This window comes from Trachypithecus francoisi, unplaced genomic scaffold (genome assembly GCF_009764315.1).
Source record: "Trachypithecus francoisi isolate TF-2019V2 unplaced genomic scaffold, Tfra_2.0 Lachesis_group1, whole genome shotgun sequence".
Lineage (NCBI taxonomy): Eukaryota > Metazoa > Chordata > Mammalia > Primates > Cercopithecidae > Trachypithecus > Trachypithecus francoisi.
The window spans coordinates 64832545-64851094 of NW_022681454.1; the positions used below are offsets into that span (position 1 = coordinate 64832545).

Genomic DNA, 18550 nt, shown 5'->3' on the forward strand with positions numbered 1-18550 from the left:
GGTTTTCAGGGAACATGATGAAGGCTACAAGGAAATGAAGGAGTAAAACAAACAAAACCATGAAAGACATTAAACGGTTGTCCTTGACAAAGACAGCTTTAGTGATGTGGTAGGAACAGATTGCAGAGAATTAGGGAGTGAATGGGAAAAAAAGAAGGTGAAAACAATAAATATGGACTTCTACTTAAGTAAGCTTAGCAACAGCATAAAAAAATTTTGACAGCTTGTTCAGTGTATCTTCATAATACAGCTTATGTCTGTTATACCTGTTAGCAATTCCTTGAGGGAACTGAGGACATTTACATGACTTTCAGCAATTGCTTTCACTATTGTCTTTCCACTGTATGTTGCATGTCCAATTTTATGAATATTTTGATATGCATAAATATCTATAAATGGAGTGTTCTGTATGAGTACTTTGGGATCAGAATTGTTCATTTTAACCAGCGGCAGTTGTGAAATTACAAAATATTTGAGAAGTGTCTGCAAGAATTTTTGCACTAAGTAGAAATAATATATATTATAGTAGCCTATCTATCAGATGTGGGCAAGCCATAGGGGACAAAACAACTTACTACCTTTAACCATGAGACTTTTACTTGTTTTATCTTTTAGATGATAAGTCTTTCTATTACCTTGCCTCTTTTAAAGTCACAAATATCAAATACAAAGAAAATTATGGCATGAGATCTTCAAGAGAGTTTATAGAAAGGAGTCATCAGATTGAAAGGATGGTAAGCTCAATAGAAATTTTAAATGTTTATTAATGTGTCTTTTGCATCACTTTGAATGTGAGTGTTATATAGGAACTTAGTCCCAATTTCTTCTTTTGTAAAATGGAGATAATATAGTATGTAAGTCATGCAGTTGTAAAGATTAAATTACTTAATATGTGTAAAATATTCAGTATACTGTGTGCACCATCAAATGTATATAGTAGATTAGAGTAGGCAACTAATTAACTCCTGAGAAATTGTTGGTTGAAACAAATGTTTCCCTGTTTTTAACTCTTGATTTTATATTTTTCGATTTGTTTTCTTTATTCTTTTTTAACATAAGAATATAGAGTTGCCACAATCAGCTTACCAATTTGTTTATTTTGAAAGCACTTAAAAAATTATATAATATTTTTTAATTATATAATTTTTGATATTAATCTTAAATCTGGTTATGACTCACATATTTTGTTTTATTATAGCTTATATATTTATCAAGTTATTTCTAATTTTTTAAGTATATTGGGTGAGCCATCTCCTTAACTGTCGTAGCAGAAAGTCAAAGAGAATAGTCTTCCATTTTTTGTCCCATGAAAAGTATGGTTATGGAGACCATAGATTTGTTTAGCAAAATTCAGTATATTAGCTTGGACTGTAGTCTTTTAAACTTATAAGAGTTATTCTAGAACCAAGAATTAATGGCCAAATAGGAAGAGCACTATGTTAATATGATTCTTTATGATTATTAGCTTTAGACACTAATCTCCTTTAATAAAAGATGAGAACTTTGGCATTCCCATTCTTCCCTCACTATACTATCCTCTCTCTGTATTACTCATAATGTGAGAAAATATTTACAGTTTATCCTGTTATTTACATAAGTTGATTCTAAATGTTGAAAAGAAATAAGAGCATTTCCCTTTCCATAGCTTTTTAAATAGCATTTTTGTTTTTTACAATTATTACCACAGTTCTTATGCCATTCAAATAATGTTCCCAGAATTAAGTATGAATATATTTTCTCTCTCTTTCATGTGTGTGTAACCCCTCTACCATTTTACTGTATTATCAGACATTTCCAAGGTCTTGGTATTTCTTTAAATCTTCTTTTCTAAAACTTTGTGTTTCCTCCTCAATTTCAACTAGTTGTGCTGTAGGTCCACTTCACAAAGGTAAACCTAACCAGGACAGGACTGCACCCTTTTGTGAGATCCATTGCTTCTTGCATCCCATGTTTTCATTGATATAGTAAGATATGTCCTCAAGTACCTTTTCTAAGAAAAAGTTCATGGGATGTAAAATTTATGAATTATTTTATGCTGAAAAAAATCCTGTATTCTATATTTCACTCAGTTGAAAGTTTGGATGCACAACTTTAAATTGAAAATCATTTCCCTAAAAGTGCATTCAATGTGATGCCTCTGCCTTTTTTCTTTTTGCTTATGATTACTTTGGTGATTTGGGCCCTTTTTGGTTCTCTATAAGTTTCAGAATCTTTTTTTTCTAATTCTGTAAAAAGTGTTCTTGGTACTTTGATAGAAATAGTATTAAATCTCTAAATTGCTTTTGGCAGTATGGTCATTTTAATGGGATTGATTCTTCCAATCTATGATCATGTCTATGAGACATTTGTTTTGTCTCTGATTTCTTTCAGCAGTGTTTTGTATTACTCCTTGTAGAGATCATTTACTTCTTCAATTAGACGTATTCCGAGGTATTTTATTCTTTTTGTGGCTATTGTAGATGGGATTGCATCTTGATTTTGCTGTCAGCTTGAACATTATTGGTGTTTTCCAATGCTAGTAATTGTTTTCTGTTGATTTTTTGTATCCTGAAACTTTAATGAAGTTTATCAATTCTGGGAGCTTTATTTGTGAAGTCTTTGTTTTCTATACATAGAATCATATCATTTGTGAAGAGAGATTGTTTAACTACTTCTTTTTCTATTTGGATGCCTTTTACTTTTTTCTCTTGCCTCATTACTCTGCGTAGGACTTCTAGTACTATGTTGAATAGAAGTGGAGAGGGTGGGCATCCTTGTTGTGTTCCAGTTCTCAAGGGGAATGGTTCCAGCTTTTGCCCATTCAGTGTGATGTTGGCTGTGGGTTTGTCATAGATGGATCTTATTATTTTGACATATGTTCCTTCAATGCCTAGTTTGTTGAGGGTTTTTATCATGAAAGGATGTTGGATTTTATCAAAAGCTTTTTCTGCATCTATTGGGATGATCATTCTGTTTTTAATTCTGTTCATATGGCGAATCACATTACTGGTTTGAGTATGTTGAGCCACTTGCATTACAGGAATAAAGGCTACTTGATTGTGACAAATTAACTTTTTGTGTAGCTAGATTTGGTTTGCTGGTATTTGGTTGAGGATTTTTGCATCTATGATTATAAGGCGTATTGACCTGATATTTTCTTTTTTTCATGTGTCTTGGCAAATTTTGGTATCAGGATGATGCTAGCTTTGTAGAATGAGTTAGGGAGGACTCCTTTCTTCCTGATTTTTTGGGAATAGTTTTAGTAGGGCTGGTAGCCATTATTCTGTGTATGTCTGGTAGAATTTGGCTGTGAATTCATCTGGTCCAGGGATTTTGTTGGTTTGTAGTTTTTTTATTACTGATTTAGTTTCAGAACTCGTTATTGGTCTGCTCAGGTTTTCAATTTCTACTTGGTTCAGTCAGGGAGGTTATATGTTACCAATAATTTATCTATTTCCTCTAGATTTTCTAATTTACATGGATAAGTGTTCATAATAGACTATCTTTTGTATTTCTGTGGGTTTGGTTGTAATGTCAACTTTGTCATTTCCGATTGTACTTATACGGATTGTCTTTCTTTTTTTCTAATTTAGATAGCTATCAGTCTTGTTTATTCTTTCAATAAACCAAAAATTTGGTGTTGTTGATTTTCTTTTGACTTTTTTTTTTTTTTTTTTTTTTTTGAGACGGAGTCTCGCTCTGTCGCCCAGGCTGGAGTGCAGTGGCCGGATCTCAGCTCACTGCAAGCTCCGCCTCCCGGGTTCACGCCATTCTCCTGCCTCAGCCTCCCGAGTAGCTGGGACTACAGGCGCCCGCCACCTCGCCCGGCTAGTTTTTTTGTATTTTTTAGTAGAGACGGGGTTTCACTGTGTTAGTCAGGATGGCCTCGATCTCCTGACCTCGTGATCCGCCCGTCTCGGCCTCCCAAAGTGCTGGGATTACAGGCTTGAGCCACCGCGCCCGGCCTGACTTTTTTTTTAACAGACTTTTGTGTCTCAATTTAGTTTCATTCTGCTCTGATTTTGTCTTTTATTTTGCTAGCTTCAGTGTTGGCTTGTTGTTGTTGTTTTTCTAGTTTCTCTATGTGCATTTAGATCTTTCTAACTTATTGATGTAGGTGTTTAGTGCTATAGACATTCCTCTTAACACTGCTTTAGCTGCATCATAAAGATGTTGATGTCTTGTGCCTTTACTGTCCCTAATTTCAAAGAAATGTTTGATTTTTGCCTTAAATTTGTTGTTTACCCAAAGGTAATTCAGGAGCAAGTTGTTTAATTTCCATGTAGTTGTGTGGTTTTGAGATACCTTCTTGGTAATGATTTCTATTCTTATTGCACTGTAGTATGAGAGTGTGCTTGTTGTGATTTTTTTAAATTTATTGAGGCTTGCTTTATGGGCAAATATTTGATTTGTCTTGTAGTATATTCCACATGCAGATAAGACGAGTATGTATTCTGTGGTTGTTAGGTATATTATTCTGTAGATGTTTGTTAGGTCAAGTTGGTCAAGTGTCAAGTTTATGTCCACAATTTTTTTGTTAGTGTTCTGCCTCAGTGATCTGTATAATGCTATCAGTGGGACTGTTGATGTTTCCCACCCTAATTGTGTAGCTGTCCAAGTCTTCGTAGGTCTAGAAGAACTTGTTTTATGAATCCGAGTGTTCCAATGTTGGGTGCATATTTATTTTGGATGGCTGAGTCTTCTTGTTGAATTGATCCTTTTATCATTATGTAATGGCCTTCTTTTTCCTTCTTTACCATTTTTGCTCCTTTTTGTTTTCTGTTTGCATGACAGATCTTTCTCCATCCCTTTACTTTGAGCCTATGGGTGTCACTACATGTGAGATGGTTCTTTTGAAGGCAACAGATTGTAGAATCTTGTATTTTTATCCACCTTGCCACTCTATGCCTTTTAAGTGGGACATTTAGACCATTGACATTTAAGTTACTATTGATATGTGATATTTTGTTCCTGTCATGTTGTTAGCTGATTGTTTTGTAGATGATTGTATAGTGGCTTTATGGTGTCTGTGGGCTATGTACTTAAATGTGTTTCTGTGGTAGCTGGTATTGTTCCTTCATTTTGACATTTAACATACTCTTAAGGACCTCTTGTAAGACTAGTAGTGGCAACGAAATCCCTTAGCTTTTGTTTATCTGAAAATGATTTTATTTCTCCTTTACTTATGAAGCTTAGTTTGGCGGGGAATGAAGTTCTTGGTTAGAATTTCTTTTCTTTAAGCATGCTGAAAATGGGTCCCCAGTCTCTTCTGGCTTATAAAGTTTCTGCTGAGATGCCCTGATGAGGTTCCATTTGTAAGTGACCTGACCTGTGTCTGTAGCTACTTTTACATTTTTTTTTTCTTTTGCAGTGATCTTGGTGAATCTGATGACTGTATGCCTTGAGGATAGTTGTCTTATATTGCCTCTTGTAGGGGTTCTTTGAATTTCTTGAATTTGCATGTCAACTTCTCTAGTGAGATTGGGGAAGTTTTGGTGGATCCTATGCTTAAATATGTTTTCTAAGTTGTTCTTCTCTCTTCTTGTCTATCTAGAATGACAGTGGGTCATAGCTTTAGTCTCTTTACATAATCTCATATTTCTTAGAGGTTTTGTTCTTTTTTAAAAATTCTATTTTCTTTACTTTTGCCTAAGTTGAGTTAAAGAACTGGTCTTCGAGCTCTGAGAGTCTTTCCTTAGCTTGATCTATTCTGTTGTTAATGCTTCCAACTGTATTATAAAATTCCTGTCGTAAATTTTTCAATTCTAGGAATTTAGTTTGGTCCTTTCTTGGCAAGTGGCTATGTCATCTTTCACCTCTTGGATCATATTACTGGGCTTGTGGGATTGGATTTCAACTTTCTCCTGAATCTCAATGAGTATCCTTGCTATCCAGATTCTAAATTCTATATCTGTAGTTTTAGTCATTTCAATCTGGTTCAGAAACATTGTAGGGGAGGTAAAGTGATTGTTTGCAGGCAAGGAGACAGTCTGACTTTTTGAATTGCCAGAGTTCTTGCACCTATTCTTTTTCATATGAGAGGTCTCATGTTCCTTTATCTTTTTGAATTTGCTGTCATTTGAATGGTTTTTTTTTTTTTTCATTCTTTATTTCCCTTGAGATTTTGGCTATTGTATAAATTGAGTATAGTCTGTCGTCTTCATTTCTTCGTGCTTTCAGAGGATCAGAGTTCTGTACTGGGTCTTTATTTGTGGCTAGATTCTTGCATGGGTTTCATAGGCATGTGTTCTGGGAGAATTTTGTTGGTGTTATAATTCAGACTGTGATCCAGTAGATGGTGCTTAAGAGTAATGGCTGGCAGATAGGCTCTTAGCTGCCCTGCTCTTGTGTATTTCAGCATGTTTGCAACAGTGCTCTGTGGTTGTGGGATTGAAGAGAGATGATGCTCTTACCAGGTCCATCCCTGTGCCCTAGGGGGCTCCCTTTAGTCACTGGCACCATGCCCTCATTTCCTTAGCCTCAAGAGGTGCCCTGGCAGGCTGTGTTTCTGCCTGCAGTAGTGACAGTCCAAGGCAAAGATTAGGTTGCCAAGAGACCTGCAATGTTGTGGAAGCTCACTGGTCCTCTCTGCTTGGTGGAGTCAAAGCAGGTTGTGCGGTATATCTGAAGGTGGTCTGTTGATGCCTTGGCCTACTGGTCAAGGGTGAGGGATCTCTGGGCAGGGTGGTGTTGTCATGCGTAAGCAGCTTATGTAGTGCTTGTGGCTCACAGTTTTTTTGCCCAGCAAACAGCTGTGGGGCCTGCCCAGCTTGTTGTCCCTCAACCAAGTCACCTTCTCTTTACTGCCTGAGTATTTGGCCCAAGCAGCTGGTTTTGTCCCAAGCCTTCTGTATCCAGATCACTGGGCTGTTAGGTGTCCGGGGCTATGGTGCTTCTTTGGTCAGAGGCAGTGACTGTCAGATAGGGCACACTCTTTCTGGATTATCCCTGTAGAGGGAGGCACACCAGCTTCTGCACCAGCCCATGAATCCATGTCTCAGTCTTCTCAGTGTTCTGAGAGTGGGGGCTCTTCCCCTGTTCAAGCACCAGCCACAGATCTTAGCTTGGCACTCCTGAACTATGTGCTCTAACCCGACGGGGTTGAGATTGAGCCTGCAGCTTTGTCTTCTGGCCTCTTGGGGTTGGAGACTGTCTCTGCTGGGGGAGCGGATATGTTCGCAAACCAGTAAAGCACTCGTACTGGGCAGTGGAGGCTCTGCTGTGTGCGTGTTCTTGTGGGAGCAGCCAGGTAGCATCCTTGGGAGGGGCCGGTGGACAGCAGCCTGTGCAGAAGAGACATACCTTAGTCTCATGAGAAAGGCAGCCCTGCTCTCTCCTGGCCCTGCAGTCAGCAGACGTCAGAGCTATTTGGAGGAAGGGAGAGAGCCTTGGAGGATGGGTTCCTATGGCTGTTTTGCTGCAGCTCCCCCACATGCAAAACCTTCTGAGCTCCATGCAGGCAGGAGCTCTCTGCCTACTCTCAAGGCACATCCTCCTGCCAATTCAAGTATCTATGGAGGTCATGGGATCTCTTGTAGGTATGATCCTAGAGATCCCCAGCAAGAGTGAATTGCCCCGCATTCACTTCATTCACCCCTTCTCTAGGAGCTATTCAGGGCCAGGAGCTAGTCCTAACATCCAGCAAGACCACGTAGAGTTGCCAGCTTCCTCCTCTTCAGCCTCTGTGTCTGCATTGCCTCTCTATCAACTCTGAGTGTTTTCTCTCCCAGAAATCTGTCTGATATATGTTGGCTTACTCAATGTTTTGGTCTCTCTCAGTGGGAAGGTTCCTTTCTGGCTGTATCTGGACAGCCATCTTGCCACTCCCCCAACAAGTTCTCAGTTATTTTTCACTGGTGGCAAAGAGAGGAAGTGAGTGAAACATATCCACTTTAATGATAAATTTATACTTTAAATCATAGTTCTTCGGCAAAAATGTTGAAGATTGTCTCTATCATCTTTCTATGCCCAAAAGCCATATGAAAGCCATGCATATGTAGAGTTTGCATAGAACTGTTTTGTTTAAAAACTGAATTTATATTTTGACAGTACTCCATTGTTTTTTTGCCAAAGTTAAAAAAAATGACTAGTCTGGTAATTAAAACAAGATACTAATTGTTTACACACTGAGAATTGCTAGTGTGATTAAATTAATATTGATTACTTAAAATTAACATGTTAGTATCATTACTTAACTAAATGGCATGCAGGAATGATTTATCAAGTACGTATCCTAGGACAAGGAATCATTCTAACAGACTGGTTTCCATTTTCCCCTTGGGAGCATCCAGTAATTATTGTACTTATGCTAGGATTCCCCACCTCAAAGCCAATGCTGTAAAAAACTGTTTGTGTAGATAAAAATAAAGATAAACATGAGTTCTGGAATTTTTCCATATGCTCTATGATACATTGACTTCACTTTGGAACTGAATGTTCAGGACAATCCAAAAAGATAATACTATAAATAAAATTATAGTATTATAATTATAGTATATTATAGTTGGATAGGTAAATGATTTCCAAAATAAAGACTGGAAAATTCCCATGACTCCCATCCACTATGCAGAATTTTCAGTATCAAAAGGCTACAGATGTTGACTCCATCACTTTCTAATTTCATTTCTTAATAATAGCTTCTCACTGAAACCATCTTTATTGGGCTCCTTATATTCTAAAACTACAACAACTAGCTTGAGGATCTCTTAAAAGGACATCTTAAAGAGATTTCTTTTTTCATTCTTTGTTCCATTTTAAGAGATTAACATTTGCAATACAAAAACTTCTTTAGAGACAAAAAATATTACCTTTAAAAACACTTTTTCATTTAAGTTTATTGAATCTTTTCCTGGCTGTAAGCTAAAATCTTTCTCTAAAATTGGGGATGTGTGATGACAGAACTTCCAAAGAATAGAGACACTGAAATAGATGCATAGCAGAGCATTATCTAGTACCGATTAATTTCTTTCTGCATAGGTTATATTCCAAAACACAGAACTTATGACTGGTGATCTTGATTAATTTATTAATCCATTAATAAATCATTAATAAAATATTTATTGATTTATTAATAAATCATTAATAATATATTTATTAATTTATTAATAAATCATTAATAATTTATTTTATAACTAATTTATTTTGATTTTATTTAAATAATAAAATTTATTTAAATTTTAATTAAATAACTTATTAATCAAGATCTTTCAGGAAAAATTCATAAGGAAGTGAGGACAGCAGGAAAGGCCAAAGGAAGAAGCTAGATAAAGATGTAGTTTCAAAAATGTAGCCTCAGCATGATTTCTCTGGGAGATCTGGAGCCTAGATTAATCACGGAGGTGATTCTTCCCAGAAATTAGAGGGTTGGGTTGTTTGTCTTACACCAGTAGAGCTGCCCAGGGAAGGTGGAGCATAGCCTACCAGACGTTACTAAACAAGGTGCTCAGGTCAGACAAGGACAATCCTCTGCAGAAGTGCAGGTGTGAACTGTTATCAGTCAATTCTCGAAGCTGGGGTATATGGGTACACCTCCCCACTCAGTGCAATTTGAATAGAGAACAAATATCTGCTACGATTCTTTTCTCGCAACTCATTATCATAACTTCAGCTTCTTAAATAAATTTCATAACAAAGAAGAAAAAATTTATTTGCTTGATAAGTGACTGCAAGCAATAACTCCCCATTGACCTAGGCCTCCAGATAATCCAACTCATGATCCTGGCTTTGCTTCGTTTCCTTCTGTGGCTCTGTAAGTGATTTCATCCATTCCCATAATAGGAGTTCAGAAGAAGAAAAATCCCCCTGAGTCAGCAGGAAGCTTTCCTGGAGAGGAAAGAGGAAAAGAATCAGTTTTGTTGGTGTTTTTGCGCTCTGCTGGCACATATTCCCTTGACAGTAGCAGGAAATTTGCATAAACTGCCTGAATATTTTCATGGGTGGACCTCAAAAGGGATTCCCTACCTGGCATGCAGTAACTGCTGATCTTCCTTGAGGACTTAATCTGCATTTAGTTCACAACCAAAGGAAAGATACAAGCTCAAACTTGTCAAAAACAGTAGCTGGATGGGTATGAAGCTAATTAGTCAGAGCCATAGGTATCATTTCAAATATGTTATTTTGTTTTTGAATACTGGAGTTCAAACCAAAGACTACAATTGGTATCTGATTTTAAGGTGAAGTTTTTTCCCCCATTTTACCACGAGCACACTATCTTGTTTCAAACAGAATCATCTCTAGTAAAATGATCTATTCTTAGGTTTGAACTATAAAAAGGGACAGGATACAATTAGTTTTTGTAGTTCGGATCATATTACAAGCATCATAGTACTGAATTCCCAACAGAACAATGTAAATACGAGTTAAACTTTCCAGAAACTAGTTATAACAATGAATAGGTATCTGAGGAAGAATAGTTCCCCTACCCCTGTTAAACTTAGAAGCAGGAAACAACCTCTGAAGAGATTATCTCTTAGGAGATTTATATTCAGGGAATAAAAGATGACTTTGAGGTCTTCTTTAAGGGTTTCGTTCACCATGACCTTTCTACCTGCCTGTCTCCCACCAACTTTAACATCTGTCTTCAAATATGTAATTAATTCAAGGTTGTCAAAGTCACTTAATGCGCTTAACACAAGATCTAAAGATGGCTTCCCTGGGTTCATATTACAGAGCCACCATTTCCTCTGTCACCTCAGACAAGATTATATATCCTGAGTCTCGGTTTCTTCATCTATCAAATGGAGCTGTTGAGAATGATACTTTTCCTCCTAAGATGGTTTGAATTTTAAACAAAATAATCACTCCAATGCCTGCCATGTAGTATGGAATTAATACTTGTAAGCTTTTAGTAAAGTTCACACCAGTATTATACTATACCAGCATATGCCATTTTTAAAATAGAGGTTGATGTGTTGGGGGATCATGGTTTGTTAATATCACATTTTAGTTTGAATTGAATCTTGATATTTTCTTATACTCTAATATAATAAGACTCCTAATCCTTCCCCAAAGTGTCATAGGTACAAAGTTCAGAATTTCAGAGGACGTTTATCAGAAGTGCTAGAGACATAAAAGTCATCTTTTCTCCCTGTTTCCTGAATGATGAAAACAAAATGAACTCAGAGAAACTTAGTGAAATCGTAAGTGTCATGACTCAGAACTGATCCAAACCTGAGGAATGACCCAAACATGTGAGGTCACCACTGGGGTCTCCTGGGTCCCACCTTTCTGCAGATGACCACAGATTTCTACTTTCACTTGGCAACACGATTTGCAGATAAAACAATGTGTTACCATCTTCTTCCCTTTACCGTCTTGTTGATTCTTAATTCATTAATTCATTTATTCATGCACTCATTTATTTATCAAACATGGCTTGTGTGTTCACCATGGGCCAGACAATGTGTGGAACATTGGATATACAAACATAAATCACACTCCCTGCCTTACACAGTTCACAGTCTAGAGTGAGAGAGACACTACTGTAAACCACTGTGATAATTGTTATTAATATAATAAAATCATATTCAGGATGACAAGGTGGCCCAAATAAAGGAGTGTTCAACTTTGAGGAGGGCTTGTTAGAGCTAACTTAATTGTCATTGGAGTTTCTCAAGTAAGGTAAAGTTGTAATTGAAGAAATTTGCCAGGGGGAAAAAAAAATGGTGTAGGAAGAGGAAAATGAATGTGCACAGTCACAGAGGTGTGAACCAGCCTACTGTGATTAGGAAAGAGAAATTAAATCAGTAGATAAGAGGTTTTGGCCCCTCTCCAGCTGGACTAGGCTCAGGGGAGGGGAGGGGGGTACAAAAGAGGTAAGCGGGTGGGAGTAAGGGTGGGATGGGGGCGGCCAGAGGCCAGGGGGCCATCCACCGCTTCCCGGGAGGGCTGTGCCTCCGTTGGGTTTGTTAGTGGCCAGGACAGGGCAGGGCAGCCCAGCCTCCTGTCTCTGCTTCCATCTTCTATTTCCCAATGCGCTCATCCTGGCTGCCACAGAACCCTCTCCCCTCAATGACATTGAGCCCTGGCTAACATCTAGGATGGTGTGGAGCCTGCCGGCAAACCACCCACTACCTAAGGTGCTAGGCTGCAGGAGCTGGCAGTGCTTGCTCAAAGCCTGGTGTTCCTTGCACAGTTGATGGTCTTTCTTATTTGCATCATCTGTCTCATATTCTGTGGACATCTGGGCAGTCAAGCTGGGTAGTGTTACACTTGTGAATGATACTGGGATTTCAGTTAAAACTGGATTAGCCTCCCCTTGTGACAAGCTAATGTCTCAATCCTTTGTAGGCAAGAACCTGAAATGTGTGGGGAGCATACTTCAAAGAGGAATCCTTATCTTGATGCTGTGTTGTTTTCCTTGCTGGGCCATCTTTCTCAATACTGACAGCATCTTCCTGCTCTTAAGGGGATCCTGACATCACCAGGATGGCCCAAATTAATGTGATGATTTTCATTCTTGCTCTTCTAGCAGCATTTCTGTTCTGACTGCAGAGGAGATATTTACAAAAGTCAGGGCATGATCTTGCCTTAAGTTATCACTGGAATCACAGGGAATGCAGTCTGTGTGGGCCTTAATGTACTCTTGCTTGTAGACTGTGGACATTAGAGGGTTAGAATCTCCTTGGGCCAACACCACTTCCTGGTTCTTCCTGTCTGCACTTCTTTTCCTCTACATGAGGAAAAAAAAAAAATTATCAATACTTGGGGAGGTTCGACTAGGGACTTTTCCCAGGAGTGGGGCTCCTACATCCAGCTGGCTATCCAATTATGCTCATGGTGTAGACTGAGTGACAAGCTTGAGATTGGAACGCTTCTTGCAGGACTGATTAATGTGACAAAGTTGGAAGCTCAGGGCATCATCTGTGAACTGGCCTTTGTAGTCAAGATGGTTGCCCTCTGATTTTGGCATGGCAGCCAGTGTACAAGTGGCCAATGCTGTGGCAACAAGGAATCATGAGCAGGCTTGATGCTCCCACTTTACTGTTCTTCTGTGTGCCAGTGTGTGTACACTTGCAGCAAGTGTTTTTACTTGTAGTTTTGAAGAGTGCAGTTGCCTATATATTTACCATTGACAAAGATATTATTTCCCTTTATGAGCCAAATGATGTCTGTTTTTGCTCCTCTTCATCTACTTGATGCACTTGTAGGTACCTTTGGTAGAGTCGTGAGAGGCACAGGAAAATGGAAGACTGGTGCTATCTTGACTGCCATTGGTTATGGGAAAACCTTTTTTGTTTTCCCATGGGAGTATCTCTGATGTTTGCTGCTAAACGGGAGAATAGGACTCTGGTCTGGATTGAGCATGTCTTTCAAACCTCTTCTATTTAGCGTAAATTTTGAGAATAAACTAGAATAGAGTTGCAGAGCAGGCACAAGTTTGAGCAAGTTTAAAAAGGTGCAGAGAGACCATAGCTACCCCAACAGAGCTACCTATCCCAGAAAGAGAAGTAACCAATGGAGCGATTTTGCCTGATATCGTCAGACCAGAGCACCAGACCATATGACTGATGGAAGAAAACTCCTCATATGCAGTGCCCTCTGTTGGGGATGTTTTGACGAGACAGTTGATTTTTATTGTGGAATGACTTTAGCTGTTGCTATTGCTATCCTTTCAGCAGGAATTTTAATAACAGTTTTCAATGACTTTAGTTAAAGTAGAAAAATTATCACCAGCCTTCAGCTAGAAATGATAATTATATGCCTTATATTAAGCATGGAAGGCGACCTTGTTATTTGGACAGTGGTTTTACTCTCGACTCTGGGTGGAAAGGTGATGTCTCCATGGTTATTCTGAGAAACTGTGGTACCCTAATGGAAATCAAGAAAGGAGGTATAACTTTAAGCAAAATTTTCTCTGTTAACTGTATCATGATTTTTAAGTATGTAAATTTGGTTTTTCCTTCTGTAAGTGTTCCTTGTTCTTTCTTTTTTCTTTTCTTTACTTTTTTTTTTTTTTTTTTTTCCTGAGATGGAGTGTCACTCTGTTGCCCACGCTGGAGTGCAGTGGTGCAAGCTCGGCTCACTGCAAGCTCCACCTCCCAGGTTCATGCCATTCTTCTGCCTCAGCCTCCCAAGTAGCTAGGACTACAGGTGCCCGCCACCATGCCTGGCTAATTTTTGTATTTTTAGTACAGACCTAATTTCACCTTGTTAGCCAGGATGATCTCGACCTCCTGACCTCGTGATCCACCCACCTCGGCCTCCCAAAGTGCTGGGATTACAGGGGTGAGCCACCACGCCCGGCCTATTCTTTCTTATGTTGAATATCTTTCTTCTTCCAGGAAAGTGGTTCATTGTCCTATAAACTGTTATTGGTGACCTAGTTTTCTTTTATTTCTCTTAATGTGCTTAGTCTTGCCACTGAATATATATTAAGTACCTGTTCAAATCCTGTCTAGGATATTGCCATATAAGCTTTTACAAAATAAACACCTTAAAATGAGAGAGAGAGAGAGAGAGAGAGAGAGAGAAGAGAGAGAGAGAGAAGACTTTGAAGGTAGGGATGGGGCAAAGTAGGGGCCAATGAAGGGGTAAGATTGTGTTGAGGGAAATATTGAGCTTGAGGCAGGGGTCTAATATACTCAGGTTTGCATTTTAAAGATATCATCCTGGTTGCAGCATTCGGAGGGAACAACTGAGGGGACAGAAGATAGGGTAGAACCACATCAACATGCCATGAGGAGGCTGCTGCAAAGGCCCAGATACAAGTTTCTAAGGAGCTGATTTGAGAGCATAGCAATGGGATTGAATCAAGGGAAGTGGATTTAACATTTAGGAGGTAAAGTCTACTGGGCATTATTACCACATTAGAAGAGTCAGGGAGAGGAAGGAATCTTGTGGGGAGGGAGACTTTCCTTCTCCTGACAAGATGTAGAAATTGGGGGCAAAATTTACCATGGAAATAGATCTTATGTAAACTTACATCGACCTGTTATTCTGACTTATAACTCTCAGCCCAGTGCTTTTCAAATTTTTTTTTTATCTATTTATTATTTATTTTGAGAACAGATTATGACTCTGGCTAATTTCTGTATTTTTAGTAGAGGCGGAGTTTTGCCATGTTTCCCAGGCTCATCCGGAACTCCTGGGTTAAAGCAATCTCTCCACCTTGGCCTTCCAAAGTGCTTGGATTACAGGCGTGAGCCACCACACCCAACTAGCCCAGTGTTTTTTTGACAAAAAGGCAGAGTCTCAATAGCCAGCTGGAATCAGAACCCTTTAGGAAATCAGTTTCTTGAATATTGAAAAATTTCCAATGGCTTAGACTGGAAAAGCTAAGTAATGAAATGCTGATGATGTAAGAGTGTGGTGAAACTTACTCCCAAGCATAGTACCAGTTTTGAAATCCTGTCTCTCATAGAGATGACTAACAAGTGAGGGTGTCAGAGTCACATGGCAGAAGTCATTTCAAGTCATGTCAAATGGTCTAGTGATGACATAATCATTTAAGAAATCAACAAATTCTATCAATACTGATGAGATACCATATTTGGGATGAGTGCAGCAAACAAGGTAGGCTTTCTTAGAAATGAGGATGCTGTCTTAAAAATAGCATGTACTTTTAATTTACTTCATAGTATTTAAAACTATCATCAATAGCTTAATAGATACCAGACAAGGTGTAAAATGTGTGATGTAATTTCACTTAATTCTCAAATCAACTGTATAAGGCAGATACTGTTGTTATCCCATTTTACAGAGGCTTAGCAAAGTTGAACAATTTCGTTGTGGTTATTTGGTTCCACAAAGATTAGGCCCCAGGTTTAGTCTTACAACTGGGAATAAGCTGGAAACCTTTTTTTTTTTTTTTTTTTTTTGCCTAAGTCTCTACCTAAGACAAGGAATAACACTTTTCTTAAGACTAATACTTCTTTCTTAAAATTATTATTATTTTTTATTTTACCTTTAAGTTCTGAAGACTAATACTTATTTTTTAAAAATCAGATGTCTAGGATATTTCGACATTCCTCTGTAGACGGTCGATTTATCAAATCTCATGTTATCAAATTAAGGTATGTAAACTTGGTTTGTAATTTCAAGTTAATACTGTTAAGATGAGGTATTTGATGAACCTAATTGCTTAGCTGCCCTGAGCAAGTCTTTACAGCAACACACAGATTTCATAAATCCTGAGCAGCCCAAGGTTTCCTACCTATTCCTCAATCACAATAGAAAGTCGTAAGGTGCTTTGTGACAAGAAAATCTCAGCTATTGGATAGAAAAAGAGGAAACAAATACAAGAAACAGGGGAATGACACAGCTGACATTCCCTCTTCCCCCGGCCTCTTAAGTTAGGGGCTAAGTAGAATTTAATGTCTTTTTGATTTTCCTCATTTTAAGCCTACCCCACCATCAGACAATGACTTTCTCCTCAGTAAAGTTTTTCTTTCATGACAGTGCATGTTTATTGTTAAAGTGGCTTTTCATTTTGATGCTTTGGTGAAAACTAATATACAAAAATGAATCATAAAGTTATCAAAAGACTAAAATTACAGAATCCATCCTGAATGTTTCTACATGTTGTCTAAAAAGCTTAGATTCCATAGTGATATATGTCTTCATATATATGTATATATGTCTTCATACATTTGTATATATGTATATATATTTGTAACATGTATTATATATTTATATATGTGTATATATTTATAACATGTGTGTATATATATTTGTAATATTTGTTTGCTTCACTTCTTGGTGATAAAGTAAATATAAATATGGTTAAATGATTAAGGAACCCATGTCTTTCCTTTTTCTCTTGCACTTCTATCTTTCATACCTTCTTACCTTTTTTCCTTTTTCCTTTCCACTTTTCTCTCCTTCTTTCCCCTTCTCCTCTTCTTCCTTTCTTCTTTTCTTTTATCTCTCAAATTAAATTCATTCTCAAAAGATTTCTTGAGGCTTTCTAACCCCGCACATCACAATGTAAATTTATGCGTTTGAACTGTTTATCAAATGATTCTCTTTTATAACTGCTCTCTTTAATCATTTATCTATTAACAGACCACCAGACCCCAACAGGTCAGTGCTTTAATATAGTGAAGGTTTATTTCATTTTTATGGTACAGTCCAAAGAATCAGAAGTTGGGGCAAGGGTGTGGGTGCCAATTAAGATTATGAAATGAAACTGCCCACTGGATCTTCTGCATCTGGTGGCAGACAAGGGAAGAGTGAGAGCAGGAAAATGCTATGAGAGGTTTTATTAGAAGCCAGACCTGGAAGTGGGGGACATTATTTCTTTCCATATCTCATTGACCAGATTCATTAGAAAGTTTCAATAAACCTCAGGAATGTCCAGGAAATGGAATCTACCTCTGTGCTCAGGAGACAAAGGAAACTGGGTTTGGTAAACAAAAGGATCCTCCTTGCCACACCATTTCTAAAGAATAATGACATTAGTTACAGCTTTTGCTAAAATTGCCTTAAAAAGCAAGCCATTTAAGTATGTATAAAGCATGATTTCACAAACATCTCCTCCCACAAGCCCCTCTAAACTATGAGCTAAGTAAAGACAGTGAACAACTGTTTTCAGGTATGTATTTTATCCAATATTTCTAGCATATTGTCTTGAGTTCTTCTACAGTGCTTCCAACATTTCCTGGTTATTACACACTCATTTTTAATCTCTGTATCTAGAGATAATTTAAAAATCTGGTATGCACATATATCATGCATTATGTTTTTAAAGTTTAATGTGAGTCCTAATAGGTTAAAGTCATTAATGATTAGATAAATGGCATTTTTTATCTGCTTTTTTGTTCTTCAGTCCAGATGAACAAGGTGTGGACATTCTTACAGTGCTCATGTTTCGATACCCATCTACTGATAGTGTTGAACAAATCAAGAAAAAAATTGAAAAGGCTTTATATCAAAGTTTGAAGACCAAACAGTTGTCTTTGACCATAAACAAATCATCATTTAGACTCACACGTAAGTCTTTTACTTTTATTTGCCACTTTTGTGATTCCCTCCTCTTATGATCCTCTTTAATTTTTATAAGCAACATATATATAGTAAGATATATATATATATATATATAAAATATCAGCACAGAATAAAACTAAAATAAATTTCCACTATGAGGCAAAATGTAGTATTAAAACATGTTTTATTTCATATTTTACTAGGGCTTTTTATAAGGTTTCTAAACTTTTTTCCATATCATATATTATTGTGTCCTTACAAAAGTTCCAAAGGGTAAGTATTACTTTCACCATTTACAGGTAAAGAAGCTGAGACTCAAGGAAGATGTGAGACATGGGATTAGCAAACCTTGGGGCTAGAATTAGACACAGGTATTGTGACTCACAGAGGTCTTTACAGATCAGTTCTGGGGCTTATTTTTTATAGTATCAAAGAAAGACACACTTATGAAGGTTTACCCCTGTAGGAAGAGCCAGTGACATGAACTGTAAAGAGGTTCTCTAGCTTGTTTCCAACTTAAAACTATTTTTCATCCGTTCCTTATTTATTCCTCATGAAACGAAATAGGAAAGTTCTTGTTTTGTTTTCCTCCCAAAGTGGAAGGAAAGGAAGTTCAAATTAGGAAACTGAAATTCAAACTACGTTA

General features: G+C 37.6%; 1 protein-coding gene across 1 annotated transcript in view; it reads left to right on the forward strand.

The window, feature by feature from the left end:
* Nucleotides 1–18550, forward strand: part of TMPRSS11F (transmembrane serine protease 11F) — a 77724-nt gene that overhangs the window by 39367 nt on the left and 19807 nt on the right. Inside the window, exons 3-5 of the mRNA XM_033214544.1 lie at nucleotides 616–734; nucleotides 15925–15992; nucleotides 17747–17910. Coding sequence (XP_033070435.1) covers nucleotides 616–734; nucleotides 15925–15992; nucleotides 17747–17910 — 351 coding nt within the window. The remainder of the gene's footprint in view (nucleotides 1–615; nucleotides 735–15924; nucleotides 15993–17746; nucleotides 17911–18550) is intronic.